Genomic DNA, 25,487 nt, shown 5'->3' on the forward strand with positions numbered 1-25,487 from the left:
TTTGATAGTAATATATTTAATTGTTGGGGCTTACTTTATTTAGATTTAATAGCTTAATGCGTTTAAAATGCAATTTGTTAAATCTAATTCATAGAATTAAAGTTTAATTTTAAGTAGAATTAGTTAATTCTATTCTAATTAATTGCTAGCAATGCTCAATTCAGGTTTAACTTTTAGCATAGGTTGGAATTTTTTGTAATTTCTTTATGCTTTCGTTTAACTTCCATGACTATAACTTTATATTTATATTTCTTATTAACGCTCACGCATCATGTCCACCGGTGAAAGATCGATCTCCCTCGAAGGTGGCTGAAACTTGATTGCGGTTCTTGGTCTAAATAAAAGCGGCCTGATCTTCACATTTAGCAAGAAAAACTTTACAATTAACGTAAAATTGATTGGGAATTACTTAAATATTACTTAATATTATATTATCACATACGTAGGGTCACCTAATCCTGAGGAGCTCCAAAGGATCAGAAGGGACGGGCGAGCTAAACGAAGGGTGGATGTTGCTTCCCTTGTCCAACTAACTTACTTTTCGCGACCCAAATTTAGCGCAGTTGAACAACGACAATTCGTACTAATAAGTTTCAGCGCCAGCGGTTGACGACCACTGCCACACCTTCGGAATGTCCAAGGAATCTACGGGAGTCATTGGAGGTTGCCCTGGAAGACTCGTAATCCAACGAACGTGGCCCTCCCTGCGCTCAGCTACTCGGGTATCGGGATCGCCTGGGGCAGATGGTGAGTAAGTTCCCGTCGCAATGGCTGCGATTGAGTTAGGATTTGCATTTAATCATGATTTGCATTAAATATTCCTAATCCTCTCCCGACTTGGGTCATTGGACATGTCTTATATGCCTTCTGTTTAGGATAACAGAATGGCTAATAAAAATTGGATTGGACCACTACATCTCGTGTAATCGTCTACTACCAAATAGATCCTACGCCTTCTGAAAATCCAGATCTACCACTCTCCGCATAAACGACCTAATAAATAAAGTCCAATAACTTAATGTGAAAGTCTTTCATGTAGTTGCAGAGTGCCTTGACCTTCAAAAGGCTTTCGACTACGTAGACATAGGAATTCTATATGTATAGGAAGTCTATATTAAAACAGTTCCAATTAAACCCTCCCTCATTCACCATATTTATTGGTTAACAGACTTTCTCAGATAACGAGTTTTAATTAAGAGAAACTGTAAGGTACAGCTTAAAAAAAGAGTATCTCAAGTTATCTGCCTCAGGCCGACTTTTTTCAATCTAAGCATAGCTATGCTTCGAATCAACCTTTTCCGGGCAAGGAAAGAACTCTTGGCAAAAATCAAAGAAATCGAATTTGGAGAGCCAAGCCTCTCCTTTAATCGCTACAAATTACTCACAATGGCACTACAATTACCGAAGTGGAAAATATTAAATATTTAGGAAGAACTATAGCCGCGAATAACTCTTCATATCGAACGAGCGGTCTCTTCAGCCAACAAAGCGTGCACTTTCTCAAGATTATTAAGTGGCTGCATCTTTGGCACCAACCCCATAAAATGTTTGCTCCTTCACAAGGCATTTCTAAGGAGTTAGCTAGAATATCCATGTTCCTCATTCAGCAGTTTATTCAAAGCACCCATAAATAAAATAAAAGTGCACACTAATCAAAGCCTCAGAAAAGATATAAACAAAACTCTGTCCTCTCTAAATGCTGAACTGCTAGCGATAGACAAAGCTCTGGACTTCTCTGTCTCGATATTTCCCAAATTGCCATCTTAACAGACAGCAGGAACAGCGTCATTGCAATTCAAAACACTATCCTTGATAATTATATAACCTGTAACATTAAAAAGAAAATAGTTAATAATGCCCGCGTGACACAGATTAAAATTCATCACATACCTAGTCACTCCGGCATTCCGAAAAATAATCTCGCTGCTTCGCTGGAGACATGGGATAGGGTCGATCCTTAATGAATCGGGCTCCTTATAGAATGCCTTTCCAAGCTAGACACTCCTCGGCCGCGCTGACAGGCTCCAGGATTTCGGGTACTCCTTCAATTCGTCTATCTTCTCTCGGTCGGCGTAGTGCTCCATTTGCCTGACATGGATTTGCGCTGCTTTCTTCACCGACTTCGGCACGAATCCACCAACGACTGCTGGTCGATTCCAAAGTAGGCAGCTTGTTCCAGGTAAGGGCAAAGGTAGAAAAATATTGTCCTACTTATCCCTCCGTGATCCACCAGCAAATCCAAGCGTTAAATGATGGACCGATCTTCGCCAGACACCGTTCTCACAGTCGAGAAGTAAGACTGAACCGGAACACCTAGTGCTTCCACGAGCTCCCCGCAGTCCTTGCCGAGCACGCTGACACTGGCTCCCGTGTCCACTAATCAGGTGCCTACCCCGGATTGTGACGCCTGCAAAGGGTCTAGAATCCCCAGATTCGATGCGCTTTACGGCGGCCACCGCCTCGCGTCGCTTAGATCTCCTGATCTTGTATTCTTCCCTCGCCTTTTGAACCTTCCTCGAAACTAGTCGCATGCCGCTCATTTGGTCTTCCGTGAAGATCCAATTTAGGACCTCTAAATACCGTCGCATCCGTTCTTCCGCTCGCAAGAATCTTAGCCTAGATTGAGAACTAGACTTACTTAATTCTCTGTCCACGATTACTTCGCAGGATTCGTGACTGGGCGAATACCTCCCGCTCTCGGATTGCCCAACCGATAGTTTCTTTTGCGCACTCGAGGCACTTCGGTGTCACCGTGTCCGGTCGTCCGCTGTGCAGTTCCGGAAATTATGCTCCAGGGTCCCACAGTTCCAGCATTCTAATCCTCTCCCGACTTGCGATTTCAATCAACTGCAACAGTGCGTATGAGGAATGCGATTTAAAGCCAATGTGCAGAACCAGAAAATGTTTTTTTTTACAAATTTAAATTGTTTAAAACAAAAGCATGAAATAAACAATAAATTAAATTCTCTTACATATTTGTGTGTACACCACATGCTCTATTATGTTGTTGTAATACAAGACAGTGCTAAGCGTAAATGGTTTTTCGCCCCTCCGATGAAATGAAAGCCATTGGATATTTATGTATATTTCGTAACAAATCGAAAATTGTTTTTATTACTTTCTGATCAAAATCATACAACGTTGTCAATTCGTTTTGTTGATTACTCAATTATCGCATTATAATAATGTGTTTTTGGTTTATGTTTGGTTTTGTTTGATTTTTTTTTTGTGTTTTTCGTTTTTTTCGTTTCGTATTTTTAATCTTGTCTGTTTTTGGTTTTTACGTTTGTTGCTTGCTTTAATAATAATTTATAATTATAATAATTTATATAATAATATTTTATAATTTTACTTGGTAATTATTAATTCCCATCAACGTCCATGGCCTTTTGTTTTTTGTTGGAAGTAACGAGGGCGGGGAGTTGCTCGGGGAGAGAGTACCACCCGCCCCTTTCTTCCGACTGGGCTCTTTTGCTTTGCTTTTTCATTTGCTTTTGCCTTTGCCTCTGCCTTTGTTTGTCTTTGCCTTTACTTTACTTTTAATGCATATGATTTTTGGTTTTATTTCTTCGTTCTTCTTCTTTGCCGCGTTTTAGTTGTATTTCATTTTATGTAATGCGCCTGCTGCAATAATTTTAGTTTGTAAAATTAACTAATCGTAAAATGTGTGTATGTGGGCATGTGTGAGTGGGTGTATGTATACTGATGTGACTGTCTGCGGTCTGTAGGTGTGTTGGCTGTGTGTATGCGTGTTATTTACAAGTCGATTTTTTGTTCAGTGTCTTAAATGTAAGGTGTCCTCGCCTCCACTTCCGTTTCCGCTTAGTACTCACTCCTCCTCGCTTTATTGCATAATTTTATTATTATTGGTATTTGTTTTGCTGACGTATAGAATATATATATATATTCTATATATATATCTGCATACCGCCCTTGTGTGTGTGTAGTTCGAATATGACCGCCTGTGAGTGTATAATTTATTACTTAGTCTGCTAAAAATTCACGTTTATATCCTCAATATAGGGGCTTTATATAAGTGTATGCCATGTACTGTATATAGATTTGTTTTGCCTCCTCATTTCCTCCTCCGATCGGATTGATTCGAGTAGTACATATGTATGTATGTCACTGGTATTATGCATATAGTATATGTGTGTGTATATGTATGGCGATCGGGGCACGTGCGCATATATCGGACGTGCATATATATCGACGGATATCGGATATATGATCACATGTATATGTTCGCGGCTCCGATCTATACTGCCTGGCTCTCCCCTCTCGCTGTCGTTATCGTCATCACTATCGCTATCGCCATCGTTCCGCTTTCTCTTCCGTTTGCCATCAATAATAAATTGATTGTTAAATAATTTAAATTGTATATTACTTATATGGGGCCTTAAGACCTAATCCGTACTGCCTACGTGTTTCGTTTCGTTCGTTTCGTTTCAAGTTTGTCGTGTCACTCATTTGAAAATTTATAAACTGAGGACGTTTCCTTGTCTGTATGTGTCTATTTGTGTGTATTGCGTCGGGTGTGTATTAGTGTGTGGGTATATATATATATATATATTTGCGTATATATATATACCTATATAGCTTCAAATTAAAGCTTTATTAACCATGCTCGCGTTTTGTTTTCGTATTAACAAAATTAAACGTTCGTAATAATCGTACTCAAGACTCAATAATCGATAATCATAAATTACGATAACTGCACGTTATAACTAGTTAAATGTCCATTACCGTTTATCGTTACCGTTTACCATTACCTTTACCGTTAGCATAACCATACAAGTACAAGTACAAAAAAAAAGATTGGATCTACTACATCTCTATCGACTTCGATCGATTACTATCGATATTCAGCGACTTACACTCGACATCGATCCACTGGCTAGTTGTATGCGTTATCTGAATTATTCATAGGTCTGTATATCTGTATAATTATGCTATGTCCATATACCTAGATATATCTGCGTGTATATAAGAGATACAAACTAGAAGTACGCTTAACGCCTTAAAGTATTCACTAGATTCGATCTACTCCTTTCAGCTTCTACATCCGCATTCTTAATTCGCATGTCCTTCGCTCCAGTGGTTGTGCATCTGTGGTTATGGTGGCCATTGTAATAGTTATCGTAATTGTGGTTGTAATCTCGTTTCAGCCATCGATTTCGTTTTCGTATTCGATTCTTGGGGGTGTGCGTATCTAGGGGTGGTGGTCTTTCGATAGGAATGGGAATGGAAAGTAATCGACGTCTTTCATTGGATATGTGCGAGTGTCTCTAGTTAAAAAAAATATTAATCAATTTTAAGCAGCTGAAGATGGGGATTTTTCGGAAACCCTCTCATTTCTTCTGTGCTGGGGGCTGGGGGAAATCTATCGGTTATTGGTTATCGAAGTCGGTTTAGTCTAATATTGCGTGTATAAGTTGCGTAGTCCTTAACGGATCTTTAGTGTACAAATATGAATGCTTTATCTTGATTTTTTTATTTTTTTTTCGTTTGTTCTCTTTTGTTTGCCATTTGTTACTGCTTTAAAATCTTTGTTTTTACTTCAGTTCTTTTTGAATTTCATTTTTGTGTAGATTTGTTCTTTTCTGTATGCGCCTGCCTTTCTGCGTCTTACTTCTTGACCTCTTCTACCCACTCTTCCATATATTAATAGTTGCTTCTGCCTTTTGTTTTGTATAAATATTCAATGCATTATTCAATTATTATTAAATATTTAGTATTCGTTATTAAGTGTAATCAAAATTCCTCTAGTTGAAGGCAATCGGCGAATATATTTGAAATTATTTATGCAATTATTTTACATACGTTCGTTTCGTTTTATCATTTACATTATATTACGTTTTACTAAACTTAGGATCTCCTGGAAAACAAGTTGAAATACAAATAGTTTATTACTCTGACTGCTTTTCTACATAATTTAATAATTTCACAATTTGTCTACCTTTGTCTGGTTAAAAAGTCATCTGAATCTGGAAAACTTAGGTGTAATTTTGCTAAGAATGTCTCGCTCTACGGTTACCAATTAATCCACGTTGTTGTAAAACACTTTATATATAGGTATGTATATGCTTGTTTGTATACATATTAATATATATATGCAGGGTGTTTTTTGTATGTCGGCTATGTACAGGTCGTGTATTGGTTGATTTGTGTTAAAAGTTATGCTTACTCGTAAATTGTATTTAGTAAAAAAAATGCTCACCGACTCGGCCTCTATGTAATAAATATATACACGGTTTGCTGGCTTATCGATCTCGGTCTCACTAGAAAATCTTTAAGGCAGTTTTCCTATACACTCCATCAAATGCGGATCGCTAATTTTGCTGCTGAACTCTGGGCCACCAACGAAATAAATCTCTTTCCATCATTTTCAAGCCTTTGAGATCTTGGGGCGTGGCCAGGAGTATAGAAAACTTTGACAAAAACGAATAACGATTAAAAATCAGAATTTAATCACATTTAAGCTGCAACGTTATTTCAATTGGGGAAACAATGTATTTTGACTAAAATAGTGAAATATATATACGCTATGTTGGAAGACAATAAATTAGCTGCCACGCCCACTTAGTCCAGGAAAACTTATTTTCCCTCGTCATTTCAGTCCTGGTCATTCGATCTCGCCTAAAAAGTTCCCTCACTAATTATTGTCTGCTATTTGTTCACACACACACAAATTGGTATATACGCTAAGTGCCTAAAGTAATCCTGAACCGCAATCCGATATGGTTAATCAAGTGACGACCATCGGATATATTGGATATCGAAATCGAGAATCGGGAGATACCGAAACGAAGGAGGGTTAAAGTCGTGGGCCTAGTTAAATGATCTAGATACGAGTTCGATTTTGCGATTCTTCAGCTTGGTTTCGCTTTTCGGTAATTTTCAGCAATTTTGTATATTTTCGCTTAGTGCTATTAATTGGATGTTCTTAAGTTTTGGTTTTAGCTTAAGCTTCGTAAAAATTTGTCTGAGAATGTGAATTGGCAGTTTCAATTTGTATGCTATATTCGTTATTTTTTATTTGATCTTTACAATTTTGATTCGATTAATATACAATTAAAAAACGCTTTCGCTTCCTAATAAAAAGTTCTCACTATTCGATTCGATTCTGCTAGGGAATTCAACTAAATTGTTTTTTTTTTTTATCGTTACCGTTGCGCTAATCACTCACTAATTCGATTTAAAATATAAGTTACGAGTATTTCACCAATATGCTTCACTAATTGTTGCTTTAGTTCGTTAGATTTCTAGGTTCAGTTTTTATTGCGTTTTTGAGCCGTGAGAAATTGACTTTCTTCGTCGCTTTACATTGAGCGGGTGCTAAGAAAGAGACAGATAGATAGTGAAGGGGATAAGATCAGAGAGGGAGAGAGGAACAGGTGGGTGGAGAATCTGAAATGCAGACCCAAAATAAAACCAAAAAAAAAACAATGATATGTATACAAGTCTCTTTTTTTATTGCACGTATGAACAAATGAGTGAGAAAGTACGGTAAAAGTTACAGAACTAAAACCTTAACTTAACCACCAAACAATACATAATAACTATACACAAACAATATGGCAGAAACCAATTTCAGACCGGGAACAAACAAACAGACAAACAAATTAACAAACGAACACAAACATTAATCACTCGAAAAAACCATGATTTCAACAGAATTTTGCATTATTCGTACGGATTCAGATTCTCTTAAAGGGGATATACGAGGTTGAGCCTGTCTCCACTATCACATGTTGAGATGCTTGTAAAACGTGTTAAACACAAGTGCCCACACTTGAAACTTACGTTCCCCATAAATGTGACAAAACTTATAACACTGATATTTGGCATGCGTGCATTTTGTTGTTTTTTGTTCAAGTGGAAACAGACTACTTGGTTAAAAAAATAGTTAACAGATTGTTTCAGATGCAAAAAGGGTGTAAAAGACAGAGAAAGAGAGAGAGAGAGAGAGAGAGAGAGAGCAAGAAAAGTGCAGTGATGTGTGGTGAGAAGTAGACAGAATTGTACCGGAGGTGGGGAAACGTGGTGACGAGTCATCGTTGTTACCGTTAGCTCTGCCTGATTCCGTTTCCGTTCTAACTTTCATTTCCTTTTCCGGGTGTGCTTATTGCTTCTAGGATTGCGTCTATGAAATGTTCTTCTTATTTTCTAGATTCAGCTAGTACAATTCGAACTCTTCGACCTAATATTGCGGCAAATACTTTAAAAAATAAAGTCTTGCGTATTGTTCGTTTGCTTTGCTTTTGTTTGTTTGTTCGATCGCCCCTAGATCTATTACGATATTTTACAATTGCTTTTAGTTGGAGTTACGAATTACGAGATACGAGAGATTCCATCTTGAGCTACACTAAGTATTCCTTCTATTATTTCTTTCGTTTATTTGCTTTTCGTTAGCCTAGCATGTAGATCATATACGTATCGCTTTAACACTATCGACTAATGGCAATTTCCTTGTAATATGCTTACGTTTTGGTATGGTATTCCTTCTTATTCGTCACCCTTAATTACAGTTTAAGTATCCTCGATATTTATACATTAGCTTTTCATTTGCCATGTTTGTGGTTGTGTTTTGTGTGGCTATAAGTGTGTGTGTGTGTGTGGGGCTTAACCTACGAATCCACGACAAAAAAAAAAAAACGCAGACAAAAATGGTTCAGTTTGAACTAGAATTACAATTACTTCACTTAGTTGGCTATAAGCTGTTAAAAAAAATACGCTAAAATTACTTATTACCATTTATTGTTACATTTATTGTTTTTTCGCTTCAACCTTACACCCACTTTCTCCTCCCTCTAAATTTTAATGCGTCTTTGAGTATGCTGAGTAGTGTGAGTAGACGGAAAAAACACTCAAATTAGGTGATCTAAATACGAAATGAATTTCCGAAAGGAGTGAGGTTTTGAGCAGGTCCACATCGGCAATTCCTGATTCTTTGACAAGGAACAATCATCGGGTGTTAATTCCTTTTGCTTTCTTGTAACTACTTTCGGCATTGCAGTGCTAGCCCTACGGAAATACCTTCCATTTCATATCAGGTCCCCATTTCGTTTCATATATGTATGGTCTTTAACTATTTAAACTTGATTTTACAATTACTGGTTTTGTTGGCAGTGACATTTGTTGTTAGATTTGCATCTCTGGCTTGGCTTTTTCTGGCTGTGTATTTGTTTTTCTTGGTCGTCCTTCAAGAGATGGGAAAATGCGACGGGAAGGGGAAAAACTTTTGAGGCATCTGTGTAACTGGTTCTTTGGTCCATTTATTGGGGGCTTGGGACTGGGTGTTGCGGAAGGCGGAAGGCGGAAGTCGGATGGACCCTGGATCATGGATCGGAATCCAAAAAAGAAGGAGAGATTGAAGTTAGAGAGCGGGAAGTGCGCTTCAAAAAGTTTTTTGGACGGATATTACGATTTGTAGCACATGATGAACTCGTGGATGGGTGACTATTTTTCGAAGGGGGTGATGTTTGTCATAGAAGGCGTTTACTGTAGGACCACCTGCAATGCCTGGGGGAATTGTCGAACTCCCGAACTGTACCCTCTTGTTTAGGACTTAATTCGCTAGCGGTATTATAAAGTTATTATCGTTGCGTTTACACTTGATTCATGTGACAAAGCGTGAGTGTGCCGCCCGTTTTTCCTGGGTTATTTTCGCATTTACCTCTTGAGTACTAGGCGTATTTTTCGTAGAGAGAGATAGAGTTGAGAATGCTCTATTATTAGAGGAGTTAATTGCTTTATAATGCGAATGTTGGCTGCTCTCCTTTACTGAATGATCGATTGATAATTATATATATATTTATATATGCTTTACATGCTATATACGTGTGTGTGTGTGTGTGTGTGTGTTGTGTTGTGAGTGTGTGTAATTGTGAGTGAGCTTAAAACATTTTCGTTTCCGTCTGTCTGTTTGTCTTTGTAAGTTGAGAGTAACGTTCTGTTCGGTCGGTTTTTCAGTTTTTCGGTTATATAATGATGCGCGCTATAGTTTCTTCTAATTAAACTATGTAAATGTATCTTTTGTTTCTGTTTTCGGTATGGTATTTTCTGAACTTTCTTTGATATTTACTGATATTTTCTGTTCGTTTCGTCTCGGTTTTAGGTTTTACTCTTTCTTTTTCGTTATCATTATTTCGCTATCTGCTCATTTCGGGTTTCAATTTTCATTCATTTCTGTATACAAAAAAATTCTGTTTTCAGTTTGCTTTTTTTGGTTTTTTTTTCTAGGTTTTTTTTTTCGTTATGTTTTGTTGTTCATTTGTTTAGCGGGTAATACAAATGCTTAGAGTTAAAAAAAAAATTTATATATATATATATATATATATATATGTATATATATAATATATATATTATACATATATGTAGAATTACTTGTATGTTTGACTTAGTTAACCTACTTTCGAATACATGAACACTTCAAGATATCATTTTAATAAGTAATTTAATTTAATTGAATTGAATTTAATTTAATTAAACTGTTACTCTCCTCTGCCACTTCCACTGCGATTTCCTTGACTTTCATTTGCTGCATTTTCAAAGCGGGGAGGCTTTTCTTTCCCCGTCTTGTTGCGTTGTTTTAGCATCTCGTTTGTATGGTACTTCGCTTTTTCTCGGTGAAAGTGATGCTGATTTTCGATTCTTCCTCTTCTATACTCTTGGGGTTAATACAGAAATGCAATTTTCCGCGGGCGTCGTCTCGACTTTGTTGATGTTTGGTTTAGTTAACGCTGCATGACAAGCAAAGTGCGATGTGTTCTACGGGGCGTATGAGTGATGTCGCTGTAAGCGTATGTGTGGCGTCGTCTGTGTGTGTGCGTATCTGTCTGTTGTTTCCGTTGCCGGTGCTGTCCATTTGCTGTTCTCCTCACACTTTGATCTTGTCCTTGGGGCAACACTTCTATGGGTCGCTGATCGCTAATTTCCTAAGCGATCCCTTGTGACTTGTGACCTTGTGACCCCTGGCCGACGGCAGGCGCTACTTGCCACCGGCTTGGGTGTCCTGTCCGGAAGTCCCAGGACTTCCATTCTCGATCTCTTGATTATTTGATATCCATTTTCTCATTTACGTTACATTAATTGATTGGTATTGAATTTTTAGTAATTCCTTTCGTTGCGTGGCTGTTAATGCTTTCCTATTTTTCCATATTTCTCCATGCTTTCATTCCGCTTCCATTTTTCTATGTTGTATTCTATGTCCTGTGGCTTTGGATGTGTTTGTACCGACTATCGATAGACTTAGTCTCCAAGGTTGATAATGCTGATTTATGACTGACTGCGAGCTGACGATAGTTTTTTTGGTTGTATTTTTGAGATACGTTTTTTTTTTAAAGATTTTTTAGCGGTGTGTTGAGTTGTAAGTTTTAATGAAGCGGCTGCTGCGAAGATCTCTAGATTCCTTTGTGGTTGTAATTGTCCTTTCTTAATCTTTTTCTTGCTTTCGACATTTTTGTTATTGAATTCGATGGTTTTTAAATGGAGACGACAAATTGCATTTTGTATTGTTTCTAATACTCCCAATATCATGCATCCTGTATTTCACCTTTTAAGCCAGGCACCCTGTGGTGTTGGTTATGTCCTAAACGATTCGCTAAGTCCTGTACAACATCACGAAATATAACTGTATCTATGTTTTCACCTAGTAAATACAACAAAAACCAATCGCCCATCTTTGAACGACGAACGATTATTTCAATAGCGTCACGACGCACTAACCTGCAATTAAAGAAATGGCATTAAGTAAGTTTGTTCAAATCATTATGTAAGCTAATGGGAATCACTAGCTTGATAGGGAAACAGATATTGACAAGAAACCTGGGCGGTGTCACGGAAAAATCTAAGGCTTAAATTTCACATAGGGCTCTACGAAGTATGTAGTGAAAAAAAAATTGTTTTGGCTACATACTTCTAGGCACCTACCTATACGAGTATAGGGATTTTTGTGGAACCCACATACATAAGTCATACATAAGTCACATCTCATAGAAACGCAAATCCTTAGCTCGAAAGCAACTTTTTAATAAGCTTTACATTTTCCCTTTTTTAGTTCTCATATCACCGCCAGTGAGGACCCGCAATGTCTATGAAACTCACCTAAATCGCATACGAAATAAGTAGACCCTCATTCGAGGAGAGAATATAATAACCACCCTGTATATTAGCGTTAATAATGTGAGAAACGTTAATAATATAAACCAAAACCAAAGGAAAATGTAAATCTTCTCATTAACAACGTTTAATGGTAAAATGCAAATGGCGTCGTGTTTCTCCACCTAGAAAGATTAAATTATTATTGAGTCTTGGGTTTGTCGAGTGCTGCATTCGTTACTCACCTCCCCACTGGAACCATATTTAAAAAATGTACATTTGGTCATTCTGGGAAATATGTAAATCATCGGATCCATGCGATCTTCCTGATCGGTCTCCATATAATCTATCACTTTCAGGCCAAATGTTATAAATTCGCCATCGAAAAATCGATTCATAAGAAACATTTGACCTGCAAAGGAACCACAAAAAAGATACAAATCAGCACCAAAGAGATACAGAGATACACTTTTCGTTCGTTCGGTTTATCTGCCTATTCATCTGTCCTACTTGAATATCTGTTTATCGGACCGGACACAGGGATTGATGGGTTCTTTGCCACCGATTTCCCACCTTTCATTTTCCATTAACCCCCAATTTGTGCATGGGTGCATAGGTGCTCTTTGGAAAATTCGGCGTTACGTATCGGTACGGACTTTTCCCGATCCGATGCATTCGGATTCGCTTGACCGATCGATTTAAGGCCAACGGGGCGGGAATGAATTGATTTTCTCCTCAATTACAATTCACCCGCACCGCCGCACAGCCCATTAATTATGGCAGATAGACCGACATTGGATGCAGATGCGGAATCGGAATCGGATTCGGAATCGAAATCCATCAATCGCGGCTAATTGGGATGGAGATGGAGGTCAATGAACAAACAATGCTCCAAGGTACGTTAATTTTTATGGCGAACTGATGCGCATTTCATTGGTTTTATCGAGAGAACAATAAAGGAATGACCATTGGGATATGCTGCCCCTGGGGCACTAAAAATTTTTTAACGATCACTTTCTGCGCAAGCACTGTAATCATAATTATATGCATAATAAACTTTTGAAAGAATAACCAATGAATTCTCAAAAGAAGTCTGCTTATTGAATGAAGATGGCCTTTGCTGAACAACTCCTAATTTACTTTTAAATTCATTTGGCAACTAAGTGGGCTAGATTGATGGGATTTTTCATATACAGAGGAAAAAGCCTGATTCCACTGACACATATTTCTACATCCCGACCGAATGTACATTATCCAGGCAAGAAGGCTATAGTTGAGGGTCTCGACGTACTCAATTGGGGATGTATGTATGATATAAGAAAATGATTGTTTTAAGACTCAGTTAAAGCTAAATTTTCACCGCTTAAATGGAATTTCGATCACACAAATTTTTTATCCCATATAATTTTAAGATAATAAATAAAATTTGTATTGTATTATGCGTGTGTATTGTATTTCTGGGTGTGCACTTAACTGCATTTTCGCGGTGCCCCACCATTCAGTCAATGAAAATGCCCCCCCCCCATTTCCATTCACATTTACATTTATCCTATTACCTGCCGCCTAATTAACCCATTTCAAATTTCTAGCCATTTAGGCCCAAATTTTCCAACGAATCGCCCCTCGCACTTCTTGAAGCGATGTCAGCCATTTTATAAACGTGTTTTACTCGCAATATTATTGTTTATTTCCCATGTCTTCTGACAGTTCATTATTTTGTCAGAGTTCGAATCTAGGCGCGCGCGCCCCACGAGGGGACCAGAAAATCGGGAAGCATTTGTTTATTTTGATGCGGGGCGGTCAGTCGATAAAAATTCGTCATTGATTTTTCGGCGTAAAATCGAACGGGAATGTTAATGAATGCCGAATTTATGAGTCCCGTCGCGAGAAACCGTTTTGCTAACCCCGAAACTTTGTTTACCGATCCCACTGGCACCTGGAGAAGTCGACAGATTGGCATGTGCACCGAGAAAAACACCCGACTGTGTTCTGTTTCATCGCAAGATTTTCTTACTTAACTAGTATATTAATTTGTCGCTTGAACTGGGTGGGTAATCAATCATACGTAAACCTTTGTGGTTTTTCTTATAGTAATATATCCCAATATGAGTACCGAGTAATTCCCCGTCAAGACTCTCGACCATAGCATTCTTCCATTATTATATCAATTTGATCTGTTTGGTTCAAACACACGATGAGCCAAGGTCAAAGAAATATACTTGCAGCAATAAATGATGCGAACTGAGTTCGATTGGCCCCTTATGGCACATGACGATCTCAGGACCCATCGGTTGGGTATTATTATTATATTTAGGTTTTTTTTTTTTTTGTTTGCCGTGCACTAGTACTCACCTATCACATTTATAAGGGCGAGCAGCTCACACACGTAATATCTGTACGCCCACCAATTGTGATATCTGCAAACGAAATCGCCAGAAATTTAGCCATTAGCTGTGATTCAGATGTAAATAAATATACAATATATGTATGGATGCCAAAAACCTTTGGCGGAGTATCCTTTGTCTCTGAAGAACTCTGGCTCGTGACTCACAGTTGATTTCCGGATAATTCTTTGTTAATTAGTGCGACTACTCGAGTTACCCGGAAATGTTTGTTTTGGAAATCCTCTACAAAGGTGAGTTCGAGTGCACTGTACTGCCTGAATTCCATTATAAATTGTGAAGGGTTCATTTAATAGATAGGCTTATTCTTTTGAACTCGATGCTTTACATTGGTTGTGTTTATTGAAAATAATATATCGGGTAATTAAGGTTTTAACTGGAAAATTATCTGCACTTTTTCTATTACTGGTAATTTTCATTTAACTGGAAATTCAATTACTTCAATATTGGGAGGATAAATTTGAATATTCAAAACAAAAACTTATTGTTAAAAGGACTCCTTTAAGTACATTTGGCTAGTCAGAGAGCTGGATGGGCCGTACTTACCTTAAATTTTCCCACAAATAATCTAAAAGTAATTTCTTTTTTTGTTTTTTCTCGGCTTCGGAACAAATGCCTATGTCTAAGTCCATGATGAGCGCATGAATCTTGCCACCCTCCCAAGATTTCCACAGCCATCTTGGTGTATAAAATAAGATTGCCTGCAAAAAGCGAATAAAGAGCAGAGATTGGTGGGGATGTAGTATATGTATTTATAGAGATCTGCAAAGGTGTGTTCCGTGTGGGCGTAATGTCGCATTGGAACTGTCGTAAAAGCGAAAAAATACCCTGACAAGTGACATTTGCCAGCTGTTCTCTAGATTCTAGACTCTAGATTCTAGACTGTGGACCCCCGATTCCAGCCGAGAACAATGCCAAATAGCATTAATGTCATACAGCCATAGACATTAAAGACTGACCTTCCCCAGCTACATAATTGTCGTTGCTAATTCCATACCATTCCATTCCATTTCATTTATTTTTGTTGGCCCTTGTCAATTAGCCGTGAGCCATTAGGGGACGTCTATCCGCACGGTTTACCTACCACAATATCGGGCGATCCAAAAGACAGACAGGCAGACACGAATTCTTGCTTAATTGTACCCATTAATTGGCCAATCGTGGGGTGTATTCGCTTAATGAAAAATCTTGACCCGGAACACGAATAAAAACGGCAATACGGTCATTTATAGTCATTATAGTCTATAGACATAGTCTATCTGGATGCTAAAAACATTACTACTCGTAGGCTAAAAGTATGAAAAAGTATGTTTAACATCCGAAAGACGACGTCCTTATTTCAGTGCCCCCTTTTAGGCACCTGTAAGTAAAAACCTAATGTATATTTATATATATATATATATGAAATTATTAATATATTCCCTTTTATATATCATTTATTTCTCCTAATTGAGTGCTTTATGTAAATGTCTTGAATTGAAAACATTATCGTACAGGATATGTTAAAGTCCCAAATACCCGCCTGCTCATTATAAGTTGTCGGTATTTTCTTTTGCCGGGGGATTTTAATGCCGACCCGATGACAAATTAATAATAACTTGTATCGTAAATTAGCAGCGGATTCGGACAATCCACAGACAGCTGGGGATTGGGCAAGTTGTGCAAATTGTATATGGTGTGTTTGCTTTGGCACATGACAATGTCGCCCCATCATCGTGATCTTGAGTCTGAGTCCCTGGCAGGTGGTAATCCCTATGTCTTACGTTTTGAGAGGTGAAAGTTCAGTTTGTTTAGTGGGCGCCCGACTGGCGGCGGTTCCTCAATTCTTGGCCAGCGATTTTCCACTCTAAAATATTTCCCCACACGCGCTGTTGCTTGTGCATCTCGGCGATCATTCGATTCCGTTTGGATTTGTTGGCCTTTCACTTCTTTCTTTTCGGGGCCTGCAGTTCCAAGCTATTTGCCATTGTCGTTGGCATTTGGCTGCAATTGGTCCAGGCAACATCTGTTCCGCATTATATCGGCTGATGACGGCAGTCGTCATGGACAGTAGTGGTCAATGTATTTGGATCACATACGTAATAATATTCAAATAAATAATAGTAATTTTAATTTTATTGTTTCAGCTAATTTTGGTGATTTTAGAATCTTACTAAAGTTGGCTATTAAATGCTCTGTCAAATTCAATATACTGACTATCCCCATTAATTAAACAAATAAAAAGGGAGAACGCTATAGTCACGACTACTAGATACCCGTTTCTTCAACCAATTGCCGCGCGAGAGAGATGGATATGTTAAGCTAAAAATTTTATACATGTACATTGACTAGTACACGACTTTCATACGGACAGACATGGACAGATCAAGAAAATATATACTTATATATATACTTCTACCTTCCACTATACATACTAACTTAATCTATGGGTAATGGCCACAAACTACAAGTAAGTAAAAAAAGTTTCTACAAATAGGACAGACCATATATTACTTGTCTGCTTTTCCCTGCATAACATCACTTTTCGAACCAATAAATTTGCAGGAGGACTTTTTAAAAGCCAATCGCTGCTATTGCTGTGGACTGATCTGTTATTATCAGGGAGAGGTATGTTGCCACGCCCTGCCGGAAGTCAAATGATGCGTTTGATTTGCTTTGGCCTCCATCATCTCAGTCTGCCCTTTTGTGTATACAATCGCCAATTGCATTTCCCCGACGATAACACGAATAAGGAAGAGAAAAGAAGGGTGGCCTCCCCACCACCCTTTTCCAACCCTCTTTTCCACTTTCCTCTGTGCGTGTGTGGAAAGCAATTTGGCAAGCGTTCAAATCGCAAAAGCATCGCGTAAATGCAACTGCAACAGAAGCAACAATCAAAGCGAAAGGCTAAAAGAGAAAAGAATCGTCTCCGAAGAATTCTTTGGGTCTGCGGGCTCCATGCACACTGATTCGGAATATGCTTAAAACAGTAGAGGGCTTAATTATGTTAAGCTAAAATACAATATTTTGCAGCAAATAACTTAGTCAATAAAAAGTTATGGATAGGGAGTAAAGATTAGTATTTTCGGTATCGGTGTCCACCGGTATTACGGAATCTAATTATATTTTAAAATGTTGTGATTGCAAATAACAATTTACACTAGTATTTAAATAAGAGTACTGTATTGCTACTTAAGGCTGAGAAGAGAGTTGGGCAACTGAATTATCCAAGGCAACCATAAACACAAATTTTAAAAAACTTTGTTAGGAATACGGGTGGTCTTATCAAATGCCAAACTTCATAACTTCTCTTCAGTAGAATTTCAATAATAAAAATATATAGAAAGATATTTATAGGGTTTTCCAAAAGAAGTATTCATTTAACTCAGAGTATACGACAACTGGCTATTGACTGATCAACAGTTTTACAATAAATAGCTTAAAATCCATAAATACAAATTTGAAAGCTCTAGCTTCAAAATCGAAACATAGTTCGTATACTTCCCAAGCATGACCCACTGTGTCGCAAAGGAATCACTTACGAAGTCTCTGATCGCATCTGATCCGACCTGCCACTCCCCCAAGCGACGCCCCTGCCTTAAATCTTCGAAACCCGAGGGGAGGCCAAAAATACACGCACATAAGTCAAATATAAACAGCTCCCACCCCAAGAACCTTTGGCCATATTCCCCAAGATGCCGGTTTCCAGTTCCCAATTCCAGAGTACCAGTTCCCGATACCCTTTCCCGATTCCCACTGGCATAGCCATGGCTTTTTGTTTCAGCAATCCTCTGGCATCTGGCCAGAAATATTATTTCACTTTTATGTTTGTCTGCGCCTTTTCAATAAATATCTAGACATGCCGGGCGCAGAAATATGAAAGAAATAGCGGGGAAAGTCGGACGAGAGGCTAAATAGTGGCGTTGGAGAAGAAAGGCCAATTCTTGACATATCGGAGGGAAAGACCGGATCGATTGAAAGGAAATTGATGGGTGCAGGTCTTTTAGTTTTTATTGCGGCATTGTCCGAGTTTATGACGATCTATCAACCAGCTCTATATATTGTACGTAGTTAGTCTATAATAACAGAGATTTAATGGTGATTGGGTCGGTCAGGTGCTGTTAACCAAAAGATCACATAAGTCCGGTTACTAAATGCCAACTTTTATTTTTTTTAAATTCTGAATTCTGAATACAATTTGCACTTACAAAACTTGAACAGAGTTTTTTTTTTCGTATGTAAATATCCCAGCCCATTGCTCTCGAAAATCAATGATCCACGAAAGCCAGCATTATTTCCCATGTCTCGTTTTGTTTTCTGTTATTAATAAATCGTGCAAGGCATATTGGGGGAAAGTGTAAATTATAGAAACGCGTCCTCGCGTCATTAAGCAGGGAGAATACCATGATAAATGTATTTATAGGAATTTGGGTGACTAGAACGTCTCTATAATCGCTCTGTGACACTAACCGAGAAAAGCTCCCCCGATTTCCCCGCCCGACCAAGTGTGATAAAAATACACATTTAATATTTGTACATTGTTAGTGGTAAGACTTATTGTGTAAGCATAGCCTCTTTATAAATACATATGCGATTCAATATATATGTATTCATATACGCCATATGGGCGGCAACGTCTCCGATTTGCTCCATTATGTGGGGTGGAAAATGTGGAAGGGGGACAATGGCATCAATGATACAATCAATCTCCTTTAAGCGATGTGAGCAATTAACGATAACAGTCTGAGAATATATCACGTGGCAAGGAATTATTATCAAGCGGACTTGTAGAACATTTTAGTAATTACGTTTGGTGTGTTTCTAGGATAATGGTGCGCTTTGGGTCTGAAGATTTTGAAGTGTCTGCTACTTCAAAGCAATAAATTCGTTATCTTCATATGTTTCAAAAGCAGCATTTCATTTAAAAACGGAAGTTAGGGACTCAACCAGACCCTCTGCCATGACTTGATCCTCAACATCCGTCTTAAGGTCAGCCCTAGCCAAAACTTCAGCCTCAGCCTTAGGGTCAGTCACGGCCATCACTTCTAACTTGCCATATCATCATTCTCAGTATTCTCAGCCTGCTCCATAACTTCAATCTCATCCTCAACCTTAGGGTCAGCTTCAGCGAAAACTTCAAACTCTGCCTTACGGTTAGCTTCGACCAAAACTTCAACTTCCGTATTAGGGTCAGCTACGGCCATCACTTCAACCTCGGTCATAGGGTCAGCATCAGCCATATCATCATCCTTAGTATAAGTCTTAAAGTCAGCCTCCTCCATAACTACAATCTCATCCTCAATCTTAGGGTAAGCCTCAGCAAAAACTTCAAACTCTGTATTAGGGTCAGCTTCGGCCAAAACTTCAACCTCTGTATTAGGGTCAGCCTTGGCCCAATCTTCAACTTCTGCCAGAGGGTCCACCTCGGTCACAACTTCTACTTCCGGGTTAGGGTCAGCCTCAGCAGTATACTCACCATTAACAAAAACTTCAACAATTCTCGGAAATATTTCTCCAGGAGTAGCCTCATCCTGAACAGAGTTGTAAGGTTGTGGTGCTGACGCATTCTGCACGCGATGCCGGCTATTCCTGGGATTCAATCTCACCGACATGCAGTAAGGAACCATACGATTGCGTAATTTCTTGAAAATTTTCATATTGCTCAGCTTTATGATAAATGCTTAGAACACAAGTACACTTATTTTCGATGTCGATTCCGAATGGAAACTGGTTCGCTGAAGCCCTATGAATGCATAGAATGCATAGATTTCATCGCCTACTGATTGCAAATCTATTGACTAGAGCGAAATGTCTATCGCAATGATAGTATCGTTTATAGTTTCATTAAGTTTCTTTCCCTAGCGTTTCAAAATGTTCGTATGTACATATATGTGCATATATGGTGTTTTTCTTAAGATATTTGATTATGTAAAGGTCCTTCTGCTAGGAAAACGTTCCGATGTTAAAGTTTTCCTAAAATAAAGGGTATGAGATTATGAGATGCGTAACGCATCTTGTTCAAGAACCAGAGAGTGGAGAGCTTTACAGCCAGCAGCTCTCTTCTACGCATACAGTAACAGCCGACTACTGTATGTGTACACACGTATGCTCATGCATTGAAAATTTGACAAAATATGCCCGTCATTTTAAAAGTTCTTGGACTTTAAATCTATATTATTTTTGAACCATGTAAAAATTCTTGTTTTGCATTGCCTTAACGCTATAATTATTTGAATATAGCACAGAAATAGTAGTAGCCGAATCTAGCAAAATAAATTTCAAAAATGACTATATTAGAATAATTCAATAATTCAGCTTGCAACGTGTGAAAAATTAGAGTGGACATTGTCTAGTAGACTTCGATTCGTAGGTGCTTATGACCGCACGTCGTGCCTCAAAAAATCAAATAACGAAATTGGCCAAAACCCCAAATTTGTAAATTCGTTTCTTAGATCAAAATTGATTTCGGTCCCAAAAATCTATCTACTACGCACACATAGTATAATATTGGGCTTAAGTGTAACATAACAGAAATATTAAAAAAGTCCCGTACGGCTAATACAATATATCAGCTGTTTAAAACAGCTTTTCGGAGTGTCGTGCTTACATGCGCTTGTTAGCAAGAAACACAATCGGTTTTAAGTTAATAAAAAAGGGACAAAGAAAAGTTCTTATCCAAATAAACGGGATGTAATAAGATCGAAAAGTGCTGTTTTATACTATGTGTTTGTAATTGTGAACTGTTGAATTTCTTATGTTTGTCCCTGTAATTGAGTGTTGTAAATAGCGCTTTTAGGTGTTTAAACAAAAACTTATATTTATTTATTTATTTATTTTTATTTATTTGTTTATAAACTGAGTTTCACATAGTTTCACCATAATATGTATACTGTGTTGTAGGTAATTAAATTTTTCTTAATTTGAATGCAATATTTATGGAGAAATTTTAGTTTTTAGGACCTAACCCTACTTTTTCAAATTTGGAGTAATCTTAGCTAAAACAAGGTTAAACAAGGCTGTTGCTGAATTGTTTCAATATTTTTGTGGTTATTATTTGTAAAATTATTTAATATGTAATCATATGTATGATTATGATATGAAATGTATGTAGAAAGAGCATACGAAATTAGAGAAATCCCTATACGAAAATGAATTAATTAAATTTAAGGGGCGGTGCCACGACCAAAATTTTTGGGATTCTCATAGATAATGTCTACTGTAAGTTAATGCAAAAAAAATAATGCTATAGTCGAGTTTCCCGACTTTCAGATACCCGTTACTCAGCTAGTGTGAATGCGAGTGCGAAATTTCATCATTTTTCTGGGATATCGATAGATATTGGGGAATAATATGAGAAAAAATTAAAATGTTGTTTTAAAGTGTGGGCGTGACCGGTTTGTCGGCTTTAGGGCATACGAGTGGGCGTGGCAAAAATGTTTTGGCAAATCGATAGAATTTAGAAGACTAATAAAATTTTAAAAAAATATCGAAAAATGGTTCAAAACATGGACGTGGAAGTTTTGTGCGGTTTGTGGGCATGGCAACATTGGTCAACAAACTTGTGCTATGTCTTTGTCTCTACTTTCTAAATGCTGAGTCTCACCCTTCTAGCTTTTATAGATCCTGAGATCTCGGTGTTCATACGGACAGACGGCTGGATTGACTCGGATATTGATCCTGATCAAGAATATATATACTTTATATAGTCGGAAACGCTTACTTCTGCCTGTTACATACTTTTCAACAAATCTAGTATACCCTTTCAATCTACGAGTAACGGGTATAATAATGTGTAAGGGATGGTGCCACTCCCAAAATTATGATATGAGCTTGTGTAACCCAATACAAAAAACACAAAAAAAAAAATATCTGTCTCCGCTTTGAAGTTATTTATTTTGGCCACAATAAGGTATCATTCAGCCAGTAGTGCATACACGGCCGTTACGCATCTTCTTATTATAATATCTTTAGATTGTCGCTTTCTCTCTCTATCCCCCTCTCTTTTTCGCCCAGTATCCCCGTCTCTGCCTGACATCCCCTACGTCATAGATCGAACTATCTTTGGGATACTCGCAGCGATACAAGGCCAGCCCATTCAGCAGCAACAATAACAAAACACGCACGAAATACTTAAACAATTTCATTTGGCTCACAAAAGGCCAAAACCGCAAAACAAAATAAAAAAAAGAAAATCGGAAATAAGTGGAACAAATATTTGGATATTGAAAAGTATGTATAGATCCCAATGGTGCGCTCAGTCGGCGAGAAATCGCTTAATTACTTAATCCATCAAATCATTCAACGCCCCCAAACATAACGAACCACTGATAAATGGCTGATTTCTCAGTAGACTTTTTCTGGCTTAATCGCTGCGCAGGCGTAGCCTTTTAAGAGGATGAGCTATGGCGTCGAATTTTAATTAATATTGCGTTAAAAAACAGAGATGCTTAATTACCGTTGGCCAATAGATTCCCTTATTCGCTTGACACTTTAATTTCTTGAAAACGCTTTCAACTGTGATGCTTTAAATGATGCAGAAGTGACTTAATACTGTCAGTTTGAGCTATTCCCATTTACACGTTTATATCAAAGTGATAGTTATTGGAAAGTAAATTAAATACAAATTTATCGTGGATGAAAATTTGTTAGCTTGGTACCAATGATTCGACAACGACTATCGGTGTCGATATTTTGAAATTAATTAATGTTTCAAGTGGTCCGGAGACACAACCTTCTTATACCTGAAAGAAGAGGCAGAAGCAGACCCACTGGTAGTACTTGTAGTGCTTCTTGTCCGCCGGATCACCGTCGGAGTTGCCGATGCCCGGATATGGAACCGACACGCCCTGCTTCTTCAGGAAGAGGCTCTTGAGCGTGTAGGTGGACTGGATCCAGCAGTAAGTGTTGAGCACATCCTCTGGAATATCTTTGGTGTGCACACAATCGATCGGATTGCCAACGTACTGGCGCGTGGTTATAATTAGCGAGAATGACATCAGAATCATCACAGTTATTGAGTAATGCAGGCGGAATACTATCGAATCTGTTTTAACGTGACTGACCTTTACAAGGTTTTTCAATCCACGAAATATATCTAACATGGTTTGTCGTCAGCGAAAGCTGGCAAGATCGGCGATGATTCTCTCTAGCCTCCCTTCTTGCTTTTATCGTTTGTTATCGATTGGTTCGCGTTGCGTATCGATAGTATCAGTGTCAAAATATCAGAGTATCGTGTGGCTACCGATCGATTGAGCTACCGAATCCTGGCTGTGCTTTCTTTTGCGCGGCAGGCCCATTATCGACGCATCGGTTAATCGGGACTCGAACCGGAACCGGAAGCGCGGTTGCTGGTAGTTCCGGTGATGAGGGTGGTGCAGGTGCTGCAGGTGGCGCGGATGGCTTTCCAATTCTTCGGGTTGCGGCGTGTTCGTTGTAGTGGATGTGACTGTCGCAGAGCTGGGCATCTTCGGGTCCGTTCCTCCGCTCTCTGGTATTCTCAACCCGCTGTTTTACATTGGCACTTTTTTGTGATTTATCTGAGCTTGGTCTTTTTTTTAATGGTTACTGCTGACAATGAGATGAACAATTTTGATTTCACAATTTTTCGCGCTTTCACTTCTATATTTTCACAAAGCTCACTGCATGCATTATGGGACTTTTCAAGATCTCTCGCCTGCTTGAAATTTAGCATAACGAATTTTTAAGTTTATTAGCGGAAACACTATTTTATGAAATCACATGTGCTTTCCTCATTGTTGTACACATGCCCATTGATCAATCATTGTGAAAAGATAACTTTTTTTCTGAATGAAAAACGAACATTTTTACCTCCTCATTCTTTACTAACATATTTATTTTTGGCTCACGTTTAATATTATTATATTGTGTATTTTAGTCTAAAACAACACGAAGGAAACTAGACTATATAGGAAATCAAGTGCTAGCACTTTTCTCGGTATTAAAATAATTTTTTTATGCTTAAATACCATTGCAAATTGCGCAAAGAAACAAAACAAATAAAAAACTATTCGAGAATATAAATAAAATGTGGCATCACCCCCTCCTTCACATATGTTAATAAACTTATGCTGACTGACGTAGGGGAAAAATGGAAGACCAAAAACTGGAGAACAACTGTTTCCAAATGAACTGTAAATTTTAAAATTGCAATGTTTATAAACAAACTTTCCCGCCGAGCAGCCGATAATAAAATCAAAACAACAGCGATAGCAAAAAGCTAAAAGCGAAAAATTAATTTGAGTACACAAAAGAAAATTAGTTTTGACCAAATTGAAAGTTTGTTTATTAAATATCAATAAAATCATGTGTAAAATATTAGTGGACACATAGCAACCATATTAGATTAATAGTTTAATATCTAATTAGAAGAAAACGTTCTTGTAAAATATTGTTTCTGCATTTAGCACTAGACTAGAACTATATTTTCTTCTGTGTACTCAAAAAAGAAAAGTCCACGCACACACCGTGAAAATTGCGTATACGCACACGTGGCCAGCAAAGTCAAAGGCGAAGGCTGACCAGCGGCAGTCTAAGAATTCGCCCCGGATCGTATCAGATCGAATCGGATCGGGGGATATAGCCCAAGGCGAGAGCATCGTTAATCTATTTCGTAATCCAGCAGAGTTCAGGCCGATCTCCGATTTGTTTATAAAACACACAACAGATATCTCCCCATCGACCTGTTTGGGCTTCCTGCCTGCACTTGACATTTCAACGAAACTATTTCGTTGCTCGGCGTTGTGAAATATGCCAGAAATGCTGCAAGATAATGGAGGGATCGGAGATAAAATTCAGGGACTACCCAAAATCGGTGACTTCTCATCTGTTTTTCCCCACAGCGCGTGCTCATTATTATAATGTGGACAAAGTATGAAAGCGAGATACGACATTCCAAGAATTTAGAAAGGTGACTAATTGGGATTTTCCCTCGTCCAAAAACAAAGAAACAAAAATAAAATACGGTGGAAGAATATTTTCCGCCGG

At 38.1% G+C, this 25,487-nt stretch overlaps 2 protein-coding genes across 9 annotated transcripts in view, besides 3 other annotated features; both read right to left on the reverse strand.

Moving 5' to 3' along the window:
• Nucleotides 1–27: 27 nt before the first annotated feature.
• shakB (shaking B) overlaps nt 28–25,487 on the reverse strand; it is a 165,980-nt gene continuing 140,520 nt past the window's right edge. For 2 of the 8 annotated variants that reach the window (NM_001258859.2, NM_001298574.1), the window contains 5 exons: nt 15,051–15,205; nt 14,455–14,519; nt 12,348–12,514; nt 12,109–12,287; nt 28–11,730 (listed from right to left, as the gene is read on the reverse strand). In NM_001258859.2, the coding sequence (NP_001245788.1) occupies nt 11,538–11,730; nt 12,109–12,287; nt 12,348–12,514; nt 14,455–14,519; nt 15,051–15,205 (759 nt within the window). In that variant the 3' untranslated portion in view covers nt 28–11,537. Of the gene's footprint in view, nt 11,731–12,108; nt 12,288–12,347; nt 12,515–14,454; nt 14,520–15,050; nt 15,206–16,026; nt 16,529–23,224; nt 24,048–25,487 lie in introns of all 8 variants that reach the window. The other 6 variants (NM_134566.3, NM_001144750.2, NM_001103568.3 and 3 more) reach the window with 5 other exon arrangements.
• Nucleotides 16,723–16,764: a mobile genetic element.
• Nucleotides 19,107–20,177, reverse strand: CG32507 (uncharacterized protein). The gene is made up of 2 exons (NM_167715.2): nt 19,292–20,177; nt 19,107–19,226 (listed from the first exon to the last, which is right to left on the reverse strand). The coding sequence occupies exon 1, from the start codon at nt 20,108–20,110 to the stop codon at nt 19,529–19,531; it is 582 nt and encodes a 193-aa protein (NP_728363.1). The 5' UTR covers nt 20,111–20,177; the 3' UTR covers nt 19,107–19,226; nt 19,292–19,528.
• Nucleotides 20,498–20,978: a mobile genetic element.
• Nucleotides 21,723–22,238: a mobile genetic element.

This window comes from Drosophila melanogaster, chromosome X, assembly GCF_000001215.4.
Source record: "Drosophila melanogaster chromosome X".
Classification (NCBI taxonomy): Eukaryota; Metazoa; Arthropoda; class Insecta; order Diptera; family Drosophilidae; genus Drosophila; species Drosophila melanogaster.

Coding starts and splice junctions, on each gene's coding strand:
- CG32507 (NM_167715.2), bottom strand. CDS start 20,110: ATGGTTCCTTACTGCATGTCGGTGAGATTGAATCCCAGGAATAGCCGG.